Source organism: Galleria mellonella, unplaced genomic scaffold (assembly GCF_026898425.1).
Source record: "Galleria mellonella isolate WM207_F2 unplaced genomic scaffold, CSIRO_AGI_GalMel_v1 utg33, whole genome shotgun sequence".
NCBI lineage: Eukaryota > Metazoa > Arthropoda > Insecta > Lepidoptera > Pyralidae > Galleria > Galleria mellonella.
Genome location: NW_026442079.1, coordinates 10755907 through 10774953, shown reverse-complemented (window position 1 = coordinate 10774953; position 19047 = coordinate 10755907). Strand labels below are relative to the sequence as shown.

Sequence of the window (19047 nt, the reverse complement as noted above, 5' to 3'; positions counted from 1 at the left end):
AAATAAAATAAAATTTAATATTCCAGCAAAAATAAATGTATATTTCGTCGATTTTAGAATTTCAATCCCAATCAGAAGGAATGGTGTGGAAACATTTGTATAAAATGAGGCTTGAAAGTTGACATAGTAAGTTCGTTAGTTTTGAAGTAAAAATATTTAAATTTAATATAACAAAAATATAAACATACATCTTTTGACTTTTTTGTATCCCTAAAAGGAAAAGTAGGGTAGAAATATTAATATACAAATGTTTACAAGTGATACCCTTAGTGTTGCGGATATCTACAGTGACTGTTTATCACAAGACATGCTGTATGCTTATTTGCACCTTTCGGTATAAAATCAAATATTTTTATACTGAAATGTTATTATGACGGAAGTTTTGAATAATATTAAAAAAAAAAACTTGATTAACTACAAGTAATGCATGTAGACTAATATTATTTAATTTAATATATGATAAGAATTCATATGCTCATAGAAACTGTGATTGGGATACATTTTCCACATACAGGATTGTTCAAACAAAAAACCTTTATTAGAAATGAAAAAAAGTATTATGGAATTATTTTATTATTTAGTTCATCATAATTTATGGTTAATCAACATTAAAAATTAAAGAAGCGTCATCTGCGAACAATACTATGCTACATCTATGTTGCATGACAAAAGCGAGATCGTTAATATAAATTTATATTTCTCGGTGACGTGCATAGTCATGTTTCGCGTACCTCGAATAATCTTCGAAAACTCTTTGACATAACTCCGTATACTATATCAAATCCTTCTCCGGTCAGGTTGTGTGACGCCTATGGAACTCGCTACTATCTTCTATACGGAGTGCCCAATCCTTAGTTTTGTTTAAAGGACAACATTTTATTTCACTGTTTCACTCTTTAACTTTCTTCTGTAATATTTTACCTGGATTTGTTATACGAGTATTTCCTTCTTTGTACTATGTATAAATTTATATTTGTACGTATATGTAGTATATATTATTTGTTATAAGTAGTTTAATAAATAATATTGATTGTTTATATTTATTTACGTTGTTTATTTTTATGTTACTGGTGTAATCAAGAGTTAAATACATAAATAAACTAAAAACATGAAAGGCCCCAGAATAGACCCTTGAGGTACACCCATTGAGACACAAGTGATGCGTTAGATGTAATGCTATTTACTTCAAGATCTTGAACACTATTTGACAAATATGAATCAATTAAGTTTAAACCATTGTCTTTAAAACATCATAAAAAGATAGTTTTTTTTTTTCAGCAATGTCTCCAATACGATGATCCATACGATCGGAGATAATATAGATCATAAAAACACGCCAATCACATCCCTTTTATTTTCTTAGTCAGTACAAATGTGTTTTAGTAACTTTGCACCTGTATGGATAGTTGATCGCTCTTTACAAAATTCAAATTGAAGGTTATGAATTAATTCGTTTAAATTAAAATAATTAACTAATTGATTTAACATAATTTTAAACAAAAATTTGATTCAATTCAGGATGAACAGAAATGGACCTATAATTTACTGGATCATCTTGAAAAACCGGTATAATTTTAGTAAATTTCATTACATTAGAAAACTTACCGTCATCTGCGTACGTATTAAAATAAAAGCTAGAGACGGCGCAATAGTTTCAATTATACTACCAAGTATTTTAATAGATAAATAGATATATTTGGATATACCCCACAAATCCTCAGTTTTTTTTTTATTATCAAGTAATTTAATTTTTTTTTTTTTTATATATCTACTTTATATGCATAAAACTAAATACAGCTGATGGCTTGCTAACATTTCCCGTTACTAAAGCTTCAGCCGCAGATACGAAAGGATTGCAAATGGTATATTAGTAAAAATTCTCTGTACCTTTAATACTGATATTAATTATATTATTAATATTTAAAACAATTTTATTATCATGAGCCTTATCCAAATAGGTTTAATTTTATTTATAGAATTATTAATTATTCTACAATGTACTGTAGTACAAGGACTCAGCTGTCTTGCAAACTCAATTACATGTTTTTCAATATGATTTTACATACTCTTTTATCTACTAAAATTTTTTGAAGTCGTTCTAATTTATTCAGCAAGTTATTCAGTTTAGGCTTGGATAAACGATATGAAAACATGATAATAATAATATTAGAGGAAGTATGAAACTAGCGCCAATGGTAGAAATGATAAGCTGTAACTGTCTATCTTGATATAGACATGAAATGCTCAAGGATGAGGAGCATGTTTATAAGGGCAGATGAAGACATATAAAGACATTGATGGACTATGTAAATTTTACATAGTCCATTAATATCTTTATTGTCTTTTTACATTGTAAAAAATGATATATATATAATAAAAGAGAAAAAAAAAACATATTATGTCGACCCCAATATAAAATCAGTATGAGGATGATGAATATAATGAATTTCATTTTATAATATTTTCTGCTATTCAGAAACAAAATTGGTATCTTTAATTTCTTACCAAAGCGTTGATTAGTTTTTGACGTTTATCGGATGAAATCGGTTTTCATTAGTTAAACTTATGTTGACGACCCTAGCGCGCCATTGTGGTTGTTCGTTACAGTTTCTGTGTCATTTTGTGTCCAGTTTGTGTGTTTTTATTAAGTTTTAGGGCAGTAATGAATATATTTTTTACAAATATTTTAGACGAAAAAATAACAGTGACAATAATGCGTGCCGAACCTTTTATACCTGACTAATTGACACCTTTGAGTCATCACGGTTAGTTCAAATTGATACTGAGGTTATTTGTTGTGACATAGGTAGCTATATCTGCCATAATTTGTCATCAACGTTTATTAAAATTATCTTGTGGAATGTTGAGTAGGTTTTAATTTGCTTACAATTGTTGTGCAGCTTGTTCTCTTAAGCATTTGTGGAACTGTTTCATTGTGTTTGACGTCCGTATGATCCATCGGTCACCTTAGCGTTGGTCGCTTCTTTTCGTTTAACGACTTGAAATCTTTGTTTCCTGCCAATAAAATATTCTAACTGTAAGCTATTGCATAAAAAGTATAATTTTACATGCTTTCTATTACTCATGGTATGCACCCACAGCAGTAAAATTTCTTTGTGATGATCTGATGGCGTCTTACGAATTAGAAATTATGTTCTATCATAGGTCAATTCAACTGTATCTTGACCAATGTTATAAGACTGGTTAAAAAGATGGTTTGGGTTGGTTAAAAAGACGATTGGGAAAATTATTCATGTCAATGAAAAACACAAAATCTTAGTTAAATTACTCATTGAACTATATTTGACTAGTGTAAACATTAGTAGCCTAGAATTCTAGTAAAATGATTTATTTATAATATTAGGAAAGCAGTCACTTTAAACAATATATATTAGATATTTTTGGTTTTTGAATCTGTTGTTGTTTTATGAATTAATAATGGAAATATTCAACATTCCTATGATGTCTTTAATAAATTATAAACATTTCAACCTTTATAACTTGTAATATAAACAATATTTATAAATATAAAAATATATGTATATTGTTATAATTAAAAAGTAATAGACATTTATTCTATTATATTCTATTATATGTCCCTATCATTTATCTAATATTCTTTATTTATTCTAAAAATATTTATATTAATACATGATTTTTAGTATATATTTTTGTAATATTTATTCACAAATATTATTTAAAATCTATAGAAAATATTCCAATAAGATATTAGCCACAATTTTGTGCATGTAGAGAGTACATGAATATATATCTGACAACTAGTGTCAAATATGTATATTATAAGATATTCTAAAGGCCTTTAATATTATTTTAAAGAGTTTTAGAATATGTTCTAGTAAGAGTGTATCATAATTCCACAAAATAATAAAAATTCTAGTTAATAATAGTAATATGTATGTATATATTTCATAGTTTATTATACCATTAAATAATAATAATATTTATTTAACTCTTGGCATGCTATTTTATCAAAATTATAGTTTATAATGTAAAAAATTTATTTATTTATTGTGTTATTTTTAAAGTATGTTCCCAATTAAAAGATATTCTGAGATTATTTATTAATTGTGCTGAATATAAAATTATACATCACAGTATCTATCTATTATTTATTTCAATTTTATGGTTTTCTTGTATAATTTTCTACATTTACTATAACGATAATAGTTAATGAACACTATTGATTAACCGATCAGGGAAATACAGTTGTGTCTATTTTTATTTTTATATGTTTATGTTTTATTCTCTGTGGTTTGTGATGTGTAACCATAGTGTATGTGGTACAACAGTTAATACTGTTATTCTTATCGCCATATGTCAGTCAATCAAGTTCTTATTTTTAAAATTATATTGTTAATAAAGCTAATCAATGTTACTTTTATATTCATGCACTCAAAAATAAATCAGTAAATGCATGCTTGTGTATTAATAGCAATCATAAATTGAATACCATATTGTATTTACAATGAATGTTTTATAATAACATATAAAACCATATGATTGTTTTATGTATTATATGAATATGACATTTATTACATTTATATGCTTTTATCTCTTAATTTGTTGTTGTTAAAACGATTATTGATTTGTTTATCACTTTTAAGTATCAATCAAATATTGTCAACATTGTTAGTTATGAATTAGTTATATGTGTAACATGTTTGATTATCAAGTAATTTATTAGGAATATTAGTTGCTATTTATAGTTTACTGAGAGTAGATTTTTACATAACTACTCAAAAGATAATATTTTCAAGGTTTATCTATGTAAGTTAGTCTATTTCTTGATTTCCACATTTCAGTTAAGTCAGTTGTATATCATATCAGCCATTGTTCACTGCTGAACATAGGCATCCCCCTATTGGGGGGTTTTGCCAGTGGTTGCTTTGCTTGGCAGGCATGTTGGCAACCACAGTTAGGCTTTGGTGTTGTGTTAAGAGGGATGAGCACCTAGTTACAACACCCATGGGAAAGGAAGAGGTGGAATTCTATTCCGGGTTCACATGGCAAATTGTATGAATGCCAATAATTAAGGTTTTTTTTTTATTGAATATGGAATGCTGACATCCTATTTGATGTAAAATATAGATATGAGCAGCACCATGCTAACAGCATAGGGTTCATAATAAGGGTGAATTGCTTACACTTATTAGTCAGTTATAGTGTCATAGTATAGGTGATACATAAAGTCTAGCTAATGCAAAAGAACTTTTATTTAAATATAATTGTATGTACTCATGAAACCATAAAATATCATAAAAAAGAGTTCATGAATTTCCCAAAATTAAATTCTTTTACTATAAGTTACTTACATTGATATATTTTGTTGAAACAGGCTTCTCTAGGGCGGTCCCTGAGGGGCAGCGATGGAGGTTGGGGCGCGAGCCCTGGATGTTCTCCCGCTACTGCAGGAGCGGGTGGCGGCTTTGACCGGTGGACGGGACCGCCGCGGTGGCCCCATTATATGGTTTCCGGCCAATTCGAGGCGAGATCGCGTCGCCCCAGATGACTATAGGCGCCTGCTCCATTATTTAATCAGTATACCCAGGTAAAATTATAGCAGTATTCAATTCTACATGGCTCTACATTTATTGAGATAGAAAGATCTCTAATTCTCTTATCCAAAAAAAGTATTGTGTATCAAAATTAATTCAATAGTACATTTTGTAATTTTATTTTTACTAAACTAATAGGCATTGATGCAACAAGGTACCAAATTTATATGGTAAATGCATTCTGAGATAAATGCCTATGTTATCATACAAATAAGTGATTTTAAAAAACTTCAGGCTCTTTATGGGTATGAACTTTATAAATTGTTGCTTTTATTTTATAAATTAATTTTATAAAGCCCTTGGAATCTTTGTGAATTCTAATTTTAAAAAAATATTAAATGGGTTTTAAATAGATATCTTTATTGTTTCCTCTAAAAGATTACAATAGTAAACTTTTTAACAAGGGTTTTAGTACAGAGAAGGATCATTATACAGGATATATAGAATTCATACATTAATCGTAATTCACGTGGGGATAGCCTGAGTTCAGCTAGCAAATAAATAAGTGGCATACAATAATACTAATTGCCTGGTTTTCTAAGATGTGTTTTGTTATGAAAGACTTGTTTCACCAATCCAGTAAACATCTCAGAATACCACTAAAAATACCCAGACTAAAGTTAATTTTAAAAAAGGTTGTTTCACCAATTGGCTTAAACCAGATTCGAATCTGAAACTTATGCAAAGCAATTATATTTATTAATGTATCATGGAGTCTATGATAATATGTTTTGTTTTTGCAGTGATTCAGTCAGATCACATGGCTTTACAATCTTAATAGATATGAGAGGTTCAGCATGGGCAGCAATAAAGCCAATCTTAAAGGTTCTCCAAGAACATTTCTCATCATCCGTCCACCAGGCACTAGTTGTAAAGCCGGACAATTTTTGGCAGAAGCAACGCACTACTATAGGAGCCCATAAGTACAAGTTTGATGTAAGTAAAACTAAAATTAGCTAATTAAATTTCTCATATTCATAAAAACTAAAAATAAAAATAAATATCCAACATGTTTTAGCTATTGTGGTATACTGCCCCGTTCTTTCAAGCTGAATTCTCAATGGTAAAGAAAGTGAAAACACTATGGTTACAATAACTCCATAGATTTTATAATTTTATATGTATACTAGCTTTTTGACTGCTATTTCTTATCGTGAATGTCAGAAGTACGAAAAAATAAATGATAATTAATTTTGACCACTATTCTAAGGGGTACTGATAAAATATGCTTTAGGGGTTGAGTTCGACCTTTAGGGTCACAACTATGAAAACTACATCTATTTTGGTACAGTAATTTTCGCATGATGCCAGAACGATAGACAGAGAAAATTCTAAAAAATATAATTTTGGCATCTATTGGTTCCATTAAGACCCTCCATATTAATATTTCTCCATATAAATATCTTTTATGTGCTGACATAATTTAAATATAATTTTAATATATTAGTATTATAAGATGAATTTTTACTGTTACTGCTGTTACTGATGAAAAATTTGAACATGTACTTGGACTAATTGTAATGTTGATACATTTAACTGTTTTGGTTTCAGACAACAATGATTAGCTTAGAAGCACTACCAAAAGTTATAGATAGTTCCCAAATGACAGCAGATTTAGACGGCACTCTACCGTATGATCATTCACAGTGGATTGACTTAAGATTGGTTAGTACAAATTTTTCTGTTGCAAAAATCGTTCTAAAAATATTGGCGTTAATATCAAATACATTATAGTGGTTACTTTAACATATTTCTACTAATAAAGATTTGATGGTTAAAAATTGTGAGTCTATAATAAAAATAATAAAATAACCCACGTCATTACACTTCATATCACTTTGAAACATCAAAGTATTCTGCAGTACTTATTACAAACAATTGCTATGAAATGAATGTTATACAAACATTGCAAGTGAAACATTTGATTGTCAGTTGAAGAGGTGCTGCTCATGTCATACTATCAATGTTCACTAAGTAGCAGCAGCATTCATTTCCATTTTAAAACTAGTAATATTAAATTATTTAATAATTTATTTGTAAGTGAGAAGAAAGTATTCAAATTTAAGCAAAAAATATGTCAGTTTTTAAATTTAACTCAAGTGGTAAGTAAATATTTAACAGTTTAAATAAATATTTTACCTGTTAAATAGGCACTCGAAGAACTGATGTGGCAAGCAGGTGAACTGCTTGATAGGCTAGACGATCTGCAAGAGGATGTCGCTCGGGCCGATTTCGCTGATGACGTGACGGGTGCCAGGAGAGCCATTGACGCACATGCGGATATTAGCAAACGTCTCTCCAAGGTCCCTGTGGATGAACTTGAGGCACAGGGTAATTATCATTTTGGTTAGTCCAGGCATATCTGAACTTAGTGACTTGGACATTTCCCACTTTGCTGTAAAAGTTCTATCTACAATCACTTATTATTTTATTTTCCAGTTGTGTCCTGGGGTTTTGTCTATATTAGTAGCATACATATTCCTTTAACAAATGTTCTACCTCTATACCAAGTTTTTATTAAATCCGTTCAGCTAAATGTAGAATTAATATAAGAAATATCTTTACAAATTTTTACCTTTATAATATTAGTGAAATTATGTGATAGTATCATATTCTTTTATCAGATGATGATATTAGTGAATTTACAGGGAATAGAGCACAGTCCTCAGGAATAGCAACGCATGGGGGTATCATGGGCGAAATAGTATACTCTGTTATTTCCATGGTACTGCTCATGTCTGTAGGCGACAATTCATTCTCAGTTGCATAGAAAAAGATTCTGTAGAAGACAAGTGACTGTAACAATTAAGATATAAAAAATCTTAACATTATTTTAATTATAAAACATTCACGTCAAATATAGACTTAGTGGAAAAAGCATCTATTACGAAATAATGCAGTTCAGCTTATTGTTCAGAGTCATTAAGGCTTATTCATACACATCGTTCCTGGTACATTCTCTAGTGAAAATGGAAGCCATTATCTATAAACTTACTACTCTAATGGGCAATCAGAGACCTACATTGCCTTGACTGTTGTCAGTCTAGCGCCCAACTCTGTTTTGCTGTATACAATTCTGTCCTATGATCACTGGTCAGTCCCTATACATATTGGGATACCTTGAAAATGTATCTAACACTGAGAAATTAATAATAATATATGTGTATTTAATATTACAGGACATGTGTATTGTCTGTAGTGTCCCTGGTTTATCTGCATATTCCATAAAATTTAGACTCTTAATTTATTTAGTAGGCGTTCGTCTTTTCAAAAAAAGAAATATTTGTATTCCTTTATTATTATTTTTTTTATATTACGCGATCACTTTGTCAATTTTAATTTTGATAATTGATAAGATTTACAATGACTGTTAAATTAGTTGTTTTTGTTTTACACACATGATTGGGCGTTCTAAAATAAATAATTTTTATTTTTTTTTTCACGATTAATTTTTACTGGATGGGTTACTATTTATTTATATTTTATTACTAGCTTTTAACTGCGAATACGTAATCTCTATGTTCTCCATCCCATATAGTATAATATACCAAATTTCATAGTTGGTTCAGTTATTAAGAGGCTAATAGGTAACAAATAAACTCACTTTCACATTGATAATATTAGTAAAGATTATGTGGATGGACGTTTATTCAGCGTTCATGGCTGAACGGCTGCAAACCAGTCGGCCCTTGGCTAAGTGCATATTGTATAACGCGGCGTTTCAGCGCGTGCGCCGCAGTAACACATTACAACATGCCGAGGGATGTTCGTGTTTAGTGTTACAGTACCGTCCAGTTGCCGAAATGTGTTTTGACTGTTTGTGGTGTGCGTGTGACAATGGTATTACTTGTTTTAGTGTATAATAGTTATTTAATTTTGTAACAATTTTTTTTCGAAAATGTTTATTAGACGTATTTGTTGAATTTACTTGCGTTATTATTACTAATATTATAAATGTGAAAGTGGATTTGTTTGTTGCCTCCTGGCGCTTTAACGGTTCAACTAATGGTCATTAAATTACCGTTTAAAAACCAATTAGAATATAAAATAATCTATGTGTTAATCCAGGTTGTTGGTAGTGCTTGTTTACTTTACTCTGTAAGTTTTTGGTTATTTTTTATATGATGCAGAGACCTTAGTTAAGTCTAAGGAAGCATCTCGATAGGAAGATAATTAGAGTGTCCTCTATAAACAACAATTCTTCTTCAGAGATAATATAAAATATCCTTGGGGTAGCGTAGGCACTCTCACATAGTGTGGGTTCTTAACATAAAGTTATTTTGTTATGGCCAGTGAGGTTACTTTAACTCTATATATCGTTGATAAAGCCTCATTTGCTACTGCTTCCATCCATTATTTCATTCCATATGACTGTTGAGTTAACGAGATTATACATATCAGAATATGCCTGAACTAACTCATTTACTAACATGTCCATTGTGTTCCTTATAACTCTGTTTATAAAGGAATACAAACAATTTTTATATTATTCGAACTATCCTGAGAAAAAAAACAATGAATATTCGAATATCAAAATTATCGAATAGTTACAAGCCAGCTGGCTTGATGTAGTCTTTTATTTTAAGTCAACTTTTTCATGCATCGATGTATTGTTTCATATGCTTAATCGCTTCTTAATTAAGAAGAAAAGAAGTGAGGACACATTTCATTATTTATATTTTATAGATATATACTAAATAATTGGATTAAGTAACACAAAAAACTGTCTTATTGTAAATTAATCTTTTTCACATATTTTTTTAAATAGAGTTCATTGAGAGAAAAGTTTAATGGTAGGTGGCGCACTTTAATATTCATCATTGTCATAAAAATGATATAAAATTCGTCGTACAGGTGAACGCGTTCTTCAGCGGTTGGAAGCAGCTGAAGCGGCGAGTGCGGAGGCAAGCGGCAGCGGCGGCGAGGCGGCCGCGTTCCACTGCGGTTCACCGAGCGCGGTCCGGGCGCAACTCGCTGCGGTGCGGTCTGCGCACGCGCACGCACACAAACTCTGGCAGCACAAGAAGATGCAGCTCGACCAGTGCTTCCAGTTGCGCTTGTTCGAACAAGACTGTGAAAAGGTATCATTGCTAGTTTGTATTCTCTATATCAGGACATTTCAATTAGTTAAATATTTATTTTTTTATGAAAACTGAGAAATGAAAGCAAAGATGGTAAATAAGCATATATGCTTATTTACCATCTATATAAAATTTATCTATATAATATCTACCATCGATAAAAAATATTAAATGTACTCCAAAGAGTACATTTAATATTTAATACAGTGATTTTTTGTCTGTCTATGCATGTCTGGCTATAGCCAGTCTGACGGAAAATGGTTATTTAATTGTAAAAACAAATGATGGTACATTTTAATTAATGTCTGTAATAAAGATGTTATATTGGTTGTTATTATTATTGTATATGCTGTTATTATGGGACTCATTAAATTACATAAATGAGTTACCATTGTCAAAATTAGTATTTCTCTGTATCTATAAAATAGGATAATTTAGCTATGAAAATGTTTTCCCTTTTAAATAAAAATTTTTAAAACGAGGTTTTAAAGACATTAATATTTTAAATATATTCGTAGGCAGTTTTAATTTTCATAAATAAGGGCATTAAAGTGCAGCTGCAATTTAGCAAATAGTATTCGAAACAGTTAATATTTATATTCTAATAAATATAAGTTTTAAGGATAAGACCTTAACATTGACCTGTTTTGTTAATTAGATGCTCGAATGGATAGTCAACCACCGGACGGCTTTCCTTGCTACGTATGTGGAGATCGGAAGGTCATGTACAGCCGCTAAGCGCTTACAGGAAGAACATGCGAGGTTTGTAAATGAGATAAAGAATATTACATATACTCTTTGAGTATGATTTTTTTGTCTATCTATGCATGTTAATCGGGGTTTTGATGAAAGTATAGTGTTAATACAAATATTTAATTACAGATTCGCGGCGGCGTGTACCGGTGGGGGTCGGCCGAGCGTCGCTCGTGTAACGACCGCCGCGCGACGTCTCGCTGACAAGCGGCATTACGCCGAAACACACATTACTCAACTCGCGCATCGTCTCGAACGAGCATATAAACAACTATCAGCTGGTATGATTGATTGTCTCTATTATGATTGATTTATTTTAATACATAAATAAATATGTGTCACTTCACACCTCAATTGCCGTGTCTTTGATATGGGGTACTATAGGGTATCCTACCTTATGAGAAACCTAGCAACATACTCCTAAGAGTAAGCCTAGAAGACCCAAATGTAAGTGTGTGATTTGACTCAATACGGTAGTAATCCTAGAGCCTCAATTATGCAAAGCAATAAGCACACTACTGCGTTATTGAAGTCAATATATCAAACAGAAAACAAGATGGGATAAAATTAATATATTTTACTGTGTAATGGTAAAAGTTAAGGACATGGAATATAAATATGCAAAATCTATATTCTATGCACCCATGTGTGGAAAATTCATAGTTTATTTAATTTTTTTATAACAAAACTTATTTTATGTAATAAAAGAATGAATTTGCAGATCTTTTAATGCACACAAAATACTTTTGCATACACGTTAACCGTAATACATGCTTTCGTGATAAACTGCTTCCTGATGGGATTTAAATACAAGAGTTTATTACAAGTGGATATTTCTATACATAATTTGTTTAATTCGTTTTCAGATATTTTTTTTTTTATTATATCAGCCGTTAACTATTAACTGCTGAACATAGGCCTTCTTCATAAGAAGGATTTTGCCAGTAGTTGCCAAGCTTGGCATGTGGGTTGGCAACCGCATTTAGCCCTTGGTGAAGTTTTAAGAGGGACGCTGCTACCCAACTCTCGACTTTTACTGGAAAGGAAGGAGTGGCCCATTGTATGCCAGGGCCACACGGTGTATATCCATAATATGTACTTAATCATAATAATAAAATAATGTGTGATATGTAATTATAATAATAAATTAACCTTTTTATTTTAGACATTTGTTAATATTAATTAAAAAAAAGGTTGTAATCATTTTTCTATTTCTTTCTATGGTTGGTTTCATGGATCAATAGTTTTTATGCTATTATCTAATAAATAGAAACTTGATATCAGTATAGAATACATATGATTTCTGTAATTAATAAAATATCTATTATCAGCAGGGAAATCGTTCACACATAATTACGCGTAGTGCTAAATTACCAATAATGTTCATTCATTGTCATAATTAATTGCATGCAACTACATATTGTATTCAACGGTCCTGCGTGAAAAATAGTACTGAAAATAATTTTTAATTGTAACTTTATTAGATTTCTATTGCCATAGAAAGAAATGTATGTGTAAGGGGTATATGTGTATATATATATTTATTTATTATTGGTGCTATTAGACACCTAAATGGTTTGTGGATTTAAAAAAATATGTATTGTTTCATTAGTTGTACTTGTATGGAGTCTTTTTAACGAGTGTTATGGGAAACTAATATTCACTAAGAATATGTTACTGAAAATAAAATAAAAAGGACCACTGTAAATTGTAGAAAAATTATCAAATTAATTTTAATTAAGAAATCTCTAGTTAATTTTTTCGAGTTTTACATTCTCTTTAGACGAAAATTGTACAAAAGTAAAACTAAAATAGCGTGGCTAAAATATCGTTTCAGTTACTATTTCGTAATTTGTATGGTTAAATTCAGTGTCTATGGAATTATTTTAATGCTAAAAGAAGGAACGGTCATAATCGGTATTAATTTTAGTGTCAGGAGTGATATAGTCACCAGTAAATTTTATCATTTTTTATTAATACAATATATAATAGACATGGCTTGCTAATAGGCATTCGTGCCATGAGCCGTCAGGAATGGCAATGCATGGGGGATGACATTATGAGCGAAACAGTGTACTTTGTTATGTCCATGGTACTGCTCATGTCTATAGGCGACGGTTACCACTTTCCATCAGGTGGGCCATCAGCTTGTTTGCCATTCTAAGTTGCATAAAAAAAACAACCAAAAATTATAATGCAGTTTTTACATAGAAGATTAATGGATATTTTTCTAGAAGAAGCATTTTCAAACTAATATTTTATTTTCTTGATAAGACTTAATTTTATCACTCTTTCACAGGACTCGAAGAACGTTCAGCCGTCCTGTCGCTGTCTGTAGTATTTCATCACAAAGCAGAAGCTTACGCGTCGGCGGTGAGCGGATGGGGCGCTCAATGCGCGGTCGCGTTACAACTGGCTACCGGTCAGGGCGGAGCGCCCTGTAACGACCCGAGGGCATTGGAACAACATGCTCAGAGACATAGGCAACTGTATGAACACATGTGTCAGGCTTATACAGAGGTAATTTTACCTTAGTTTAGTTAGAAATGTGTACACATATAATTTCTTTTTTTTTTTAATATTATATAGTCATTTCTTGATTATGATCAGTGGCTTGATTATATGTTGTGAGGATTTTTCTGATATCATGGGTGCCTATGGGTGGCGTTAATAGCTTACCATCAGATGAGTCGCATGCTCGTTTGCACCCTATGTTCTAAAAAGTGTTGATACTCCATACACAGAAAATCTATCCCTGTATAATTATTTTACAGGCGTATTCATGTTAATTTGTTCAAGTACAGAGTTGTTATTTTTCATGACATTGATAGTTTGTTGTTTTAATATGCTTGCACTTATTTATTTCAGTAGATTTATTTATTTATTTATTTATTTGGGCACAGCAACAGTATTACAATTCACATTAAATTAAATATAATGAATTTTATAATTAATTGTTTTAAAATTGTATACCATTAATTGCTACGCACAGCGTTAGCTTATACTAGATTCAACATTATATATAATAACTAATAGATAATTGAAATAATAAGAATTTAGTTCAGACATGTTCTAATGATGTGTTAAAATTTTTCTTCATTTTTGACAGGTCCATTCGACGAGTAAGAAATTGTTGTATCAACTAGATCATTTAGTTCAAGTGTGCCATCAAACTGATCCCGCTGATATGGTGAGATTTACATTAATATCTACAATGAAAACAAGTCATTCAATATATGCCTTTAAAGATTATTTTTATTCATATAATTTCTGTAATTTTATAATAGTTATTACTGATGATGTAACTAAAATGATATTACAGCCTAAAATCTAGTTAAAATGAGGCATGGTTAATATTGGTATCATTCCAATATCTATATATTGCGTTTAGTTCTGAACATTGATGGTAGAAAAAAGGTTATCACCTATTTTCATATTGCCTGTACCAGTCAGATATTTATATTAATTTCGATCGAGATTTTTATTTATATATTGGATAATCGATATTCAATATAGACAACTTTATTAAGGCAATATATAGATACTGTAACTACAATACATAGATATTGTATTATAGATAATTTATCACCTTCTTCAGTCAGTTATTATTATTTGTAAAAATTCTTAATGTTAAGGGAGACATAACAGTAATGCCTTCTATTCTAACAAAGAGTTGTTCCAATAGAGCGAAGGGTCAGTAAGCACAGCGGGCAGTAGTGGGGATCCCGCTGCCGACTACAGCTCGGGCGCGAACCACGTGTTAGCCGTCATCCATCAGATACTAGGTCATCACAGAGCGCTAGAGGCGAGGTACCACCAGGCGAGGCTCAAGCTTCACCAGAGGCTTGCGTTGCTTCTGTACAAAGAGGATTGTAGGCAGGTATGTACACAACCACGTATATTACACTACAGGTTAATTAACTGGAATAAAAGTATCTTTTGTCTTCTATTACACAGATTACATGTATGACAGTTATATTATTAGAACGGCATTAAAAGATAGCCTATGTTCCTCATCGAATTTTATGATGGTTGGTTAAGTTATTCGGATCCGAAGAAGTAATAAATAAATAATCAAACTAACTCCTTTATTTATAATATTAACTCTCCTTTTCCATAAAAGGTAAATAGTAGAGTCGATTCGGAGGTGCCATTACACTAAATCTATTGTAATCTATTAATATATTGTATATATGTCTACAAAAACTATTATTGAATTTTTGTATACGGTAACCGTTTTGAATAATCGATTTCCCCAAAGACGACGGATACACATCACCAAAAAGGGTTCATTATAGGGATTATGTACTCATCCGATCTATTTAATCTCTGTGCCAGTGATGTCATCAACATATTAGTGAGGAAACATTATAAAAAAAAAGAATCATTCACACAGTCTTTAATATTATGATTAAATTATATTTGTACTTATAGATGCTATAAGAACAATGAGTAATAAGTTCTAATAAGATGCCATTGTAGGTGTTGGAGTGGTTGGCGAATCACGGCGAAGTGTTTTTGCAGAAGAATACTGGAATAGGAAGGAATCTCCATAAAGCAAGAGTATACCAGAAATCTCACGAACATTTTGAAAACGTCGCACAAGTGAGTAGTGTTTATTTAGGATTATTATTATTAGGCAACAATTTATTTAGGTAAAATAAGTTTTTTAGTCTTTTGTCTTTTTTTTTTATTTTTTTATGCAACTTAGAATGGCAAACAAGCTGACGGCCCACCTGATGGAAAGTGGTACATAACAGAGTATACTGTTTCGCCCATGTCACCCCCCCTCCTCCCATGCGTTGCCATTCCTGAGGACTCAGGTGTTATTCCTCTGTACCCTGTAAATTCACACCATATCCCACCCTTCAAACCGAAACACAGCCATGCAAACACAACTGCTTTATGGTTGAAACACGAATGGGACAGAGGTACCTAAGCAAACGACTTTTGTACAAAGTTTCCCTCTGGTTGTTTCTAAATAAGAAGAAGAAAAATTATTAAAAAAATACATTGATGATTGATACAAAATAATGTATGCGTATAGAATACATACACGAACGCTGAAAAGTTATTGGCGGCTGCGGAGGAGTTGGCGCGGTCAGGGGAATGCGACCCCGAGGAAGTGTTAGGGGTCGCTCGCCAGTTAGAGGCGCATGTTGCGGCGTTTGCGGCGCGCGTCGACCGCAGGCGGCGGAGGCTCGACCTCGCCGTCCTGTTATATACTCACGAGAAAGACGTACGTATTAGCCATGAAAACGATTATACTATTTTTAATTTATGATCGTTAAGCCTAATTATTTTTTATTTAACTCAATTATATAACTTGTGACAAAATAATAACGGTGATTTTCGGTCAAATAATTTATTTACGATCTGAAAACAAGAGGAAGGCCTAACTCATAGATCTCTTTCTATGAATTTTTTTGCAGTGAATATGTTCAAATATTTGCATCAATAATTTTTTTGTATTTTTTTTTTTAATTAATTGTTGTGTAATATTTCAGAATATTGTGTTATGGTCCCATTTATGTATTGTTTTTTCCTAAAATGTTATATCACTGTATTTCACACTTACTTCAAAGATAGCCATGTGAATACAGCTGCCCAGTGGTAGAATCATAAACTACCTGTTCCGTGCAGTCTCCATCTAATTTAAAGAGTGAATAATAACTGTAGTCAGAGTTTACTATAGAGAGGAAGATATTGAAGGGTCGATTAATATTGTTCTTTTTTTATGTTGGACTATTTTTGCCATTTAGTTAATTCAATGGCTGGAGACATTGCGCAGCGGTGGCGGCGTTTGCGCAACGGACGACAGTCCTGAAGCGGCGAGACGCGCTCTGGATCAGTGTGCGCAACATCGCGCAGCTAGTCTAGATGCCTGCGCAGCCACTATTGCGCAGGGCGAAGCTTTACTGCAAGACTTAAGGTCAGTTATATTTTTATATATCAAGTAGTATAAAGGAGATTTTACTATCATTATGTATATGATGAGAGTCTAGATGCTAGTCTAGAGACTAAGCTAACGATAATCTTTCCTTTTTTTTTGGAAAAAAAGCTCTAATTCGAATAGATATATTCGGAATTCATGTCACGAAAGCAGTTCGAGTTCGGCCAATTAGAAACTCATGTAACGAAAGAAGCATGAAATCTGTCAACTTGAAATTTATGGAAGAAGCTAAAGTTCTGCTATTTCGGAACTCATGTCACGAAAGCAACTAGAGTTCTGCCAATTTGGAGCTCATGCCACGGAAGAAACTCGAGTATTGCCAATTGTTAGAGTTCAGCCAATTAGAAACTTGTCTCGCAAAAGCAGTTCCAGTTCTGCCCATTTGAAACTTATGTTACGAAAGAAGTTTTGCTAATTTAAAACTCATGTCATCCTCGAAAGAAACACAAGAATAGAATAGAATAGAAATCATTTATTCAAATAAACTTACATTGAAGCACTTTTGAAAAGTCATTACATTTTTTTTTAATCTACCGCTCGTTCGGAAAGCTGTCTCATCACAAGAAGAACGAGCAAGAAACTTGCGTGTTGCTCTTTTAAATAATTTTATTATTACTTTACATTTTCAAGTTTAATTGTGTGAATACAAACCACCAATTAGCACTAATTCAATTAAATACTCAAAAAGAAAAAAAAATATTGAATACATAACCAACTGGTTAAACAATTAATAAGAGGAAATCAGTCATAGTGATTAGAGCAGACCAGTCCCTACAAGCAGCACCCGTTCACGAGTATGACGGATGAGCCAGCCATCACTGCGCTCGACCATATTTTAGGGAGCCCAATGACCCGGCCCACCACGCCGCCACAAGTCTGGACATTTTAGTGAGCATGACTACTCAAAACACTAGACCACGTCAAAGCTACTCACAATTGCCATCTGATAGTTATAGTATTCACATTTTACATAAGAATGCATGCGGCAATTAATACAAAAAACCGCTACGCTTTCATATTTCTAAAATTAATCAATTAAATCAAGAAAGCAATGAGAAAATAAAATTATAACGTTGTATGCTAATAAACTAATTATTTACTTGATATGTTGTCATCTATGAATTCGTCTATCCTGTAATAGGCTTTCTTACATAAAAATTGTTTAATATAAGATTTGAATTGCCTCTCTGTCAGATTTAATGCAGATTCCGGCAGTTTATTATAAAATCTTATGCAATTACCATAGAATGAATTACTGATTTTGTGCAGACGGCATTTAGGTAAAATAAGCTTATTTATATTGCGTAAGTTTCTACTTGTACAGTCTTTGAGTTTTTTAAAACTCGCTAAGTTCTTCCGTGTATACATAATATTTTCATAAATGTATTGTGAAGTAACTGTGAGGATATTTGAGTCTTTAAAGCACTGACGTAATGACTCTCTTGAACCCATACCATAAATAGAACGTATGGCTCTCTTTTGTAAAACAAATATAGTATTTATATCGGCTGCTTTACCCCACAGCAGTATGCCATAAGACATTATGCTATGGAAATAACTAAAATATACAAGTTTAGCCGTCGCCACGTCTGTTAATTGCCTAATTCTTCTAATTGCATATGCAGCAGAACTGAGTCTACTGGCCAATTTTGAAATATGGGGCCCCCATTGTAATTTCGAGTCC

At 31.7% G+C, this 19047-nt stretch overlaps 1 protein-coding gene across 4 annotated transcripts in view; it reads left to right on the top strand.

The window, feature by feature from the left end:
• The first annotated feature begins 2569 nt into the window (after positions 1-2569).
• The window catches only part of LOC113518471 (kalirin), a 271700-nt gene continuing 255222 nt past the window's right edge, over positions 2570-19047 (top strand). For 2 of the 4 annotated variants that reach the window (XR_008253032.1, XM_052896498.1), the window contains exons 1-14: positions 2570-2765; positions 5357-5569; positions 6320-6512; positions 7128-7241; positions 7727-7907; positions 10431-10657; positions 11316-11419; positions 11540-11691; positions 13710-13930; positions 14520-14600; positions 15096-15290; positions 15893-16015; positions 16458-16649; positions 17173-17342. Coding sequence is in view for 3 of the 4 variants with exons in the window: in XM_052896498.1 (XP_052752458.1) it covers positions 5388-5569; positions 6320-6512; positions 7128-7241; positions 7727-7907; positions 10431-10657; positions 11316-11419; positions 11540-11691; positions 13710-13930; positions 14520-14600; positions 15096-15290; positions 15893-16015; positions 16458-16649; positions 17173-17342 (2135 nt within the window). In the remaining variant the exon portion in view is untranslated. The remainder of the gene's footprint in view (positions 2766-5356; positions 5570-6319; positions 6513-7127; positions 7242-7726; positions 7908-10430; positions 10658-11315; positions 11420-11539; positions 11692-13709; positions 13931-14519; positions 14601-15095; positions 15291-15892; positions 16016-16457; positions 16650-17172; positions 17343-19047) is intronic. The other 2 variants (XM_052896497.1, XM_052896496.1) reach the window with 1 other exon arrangement.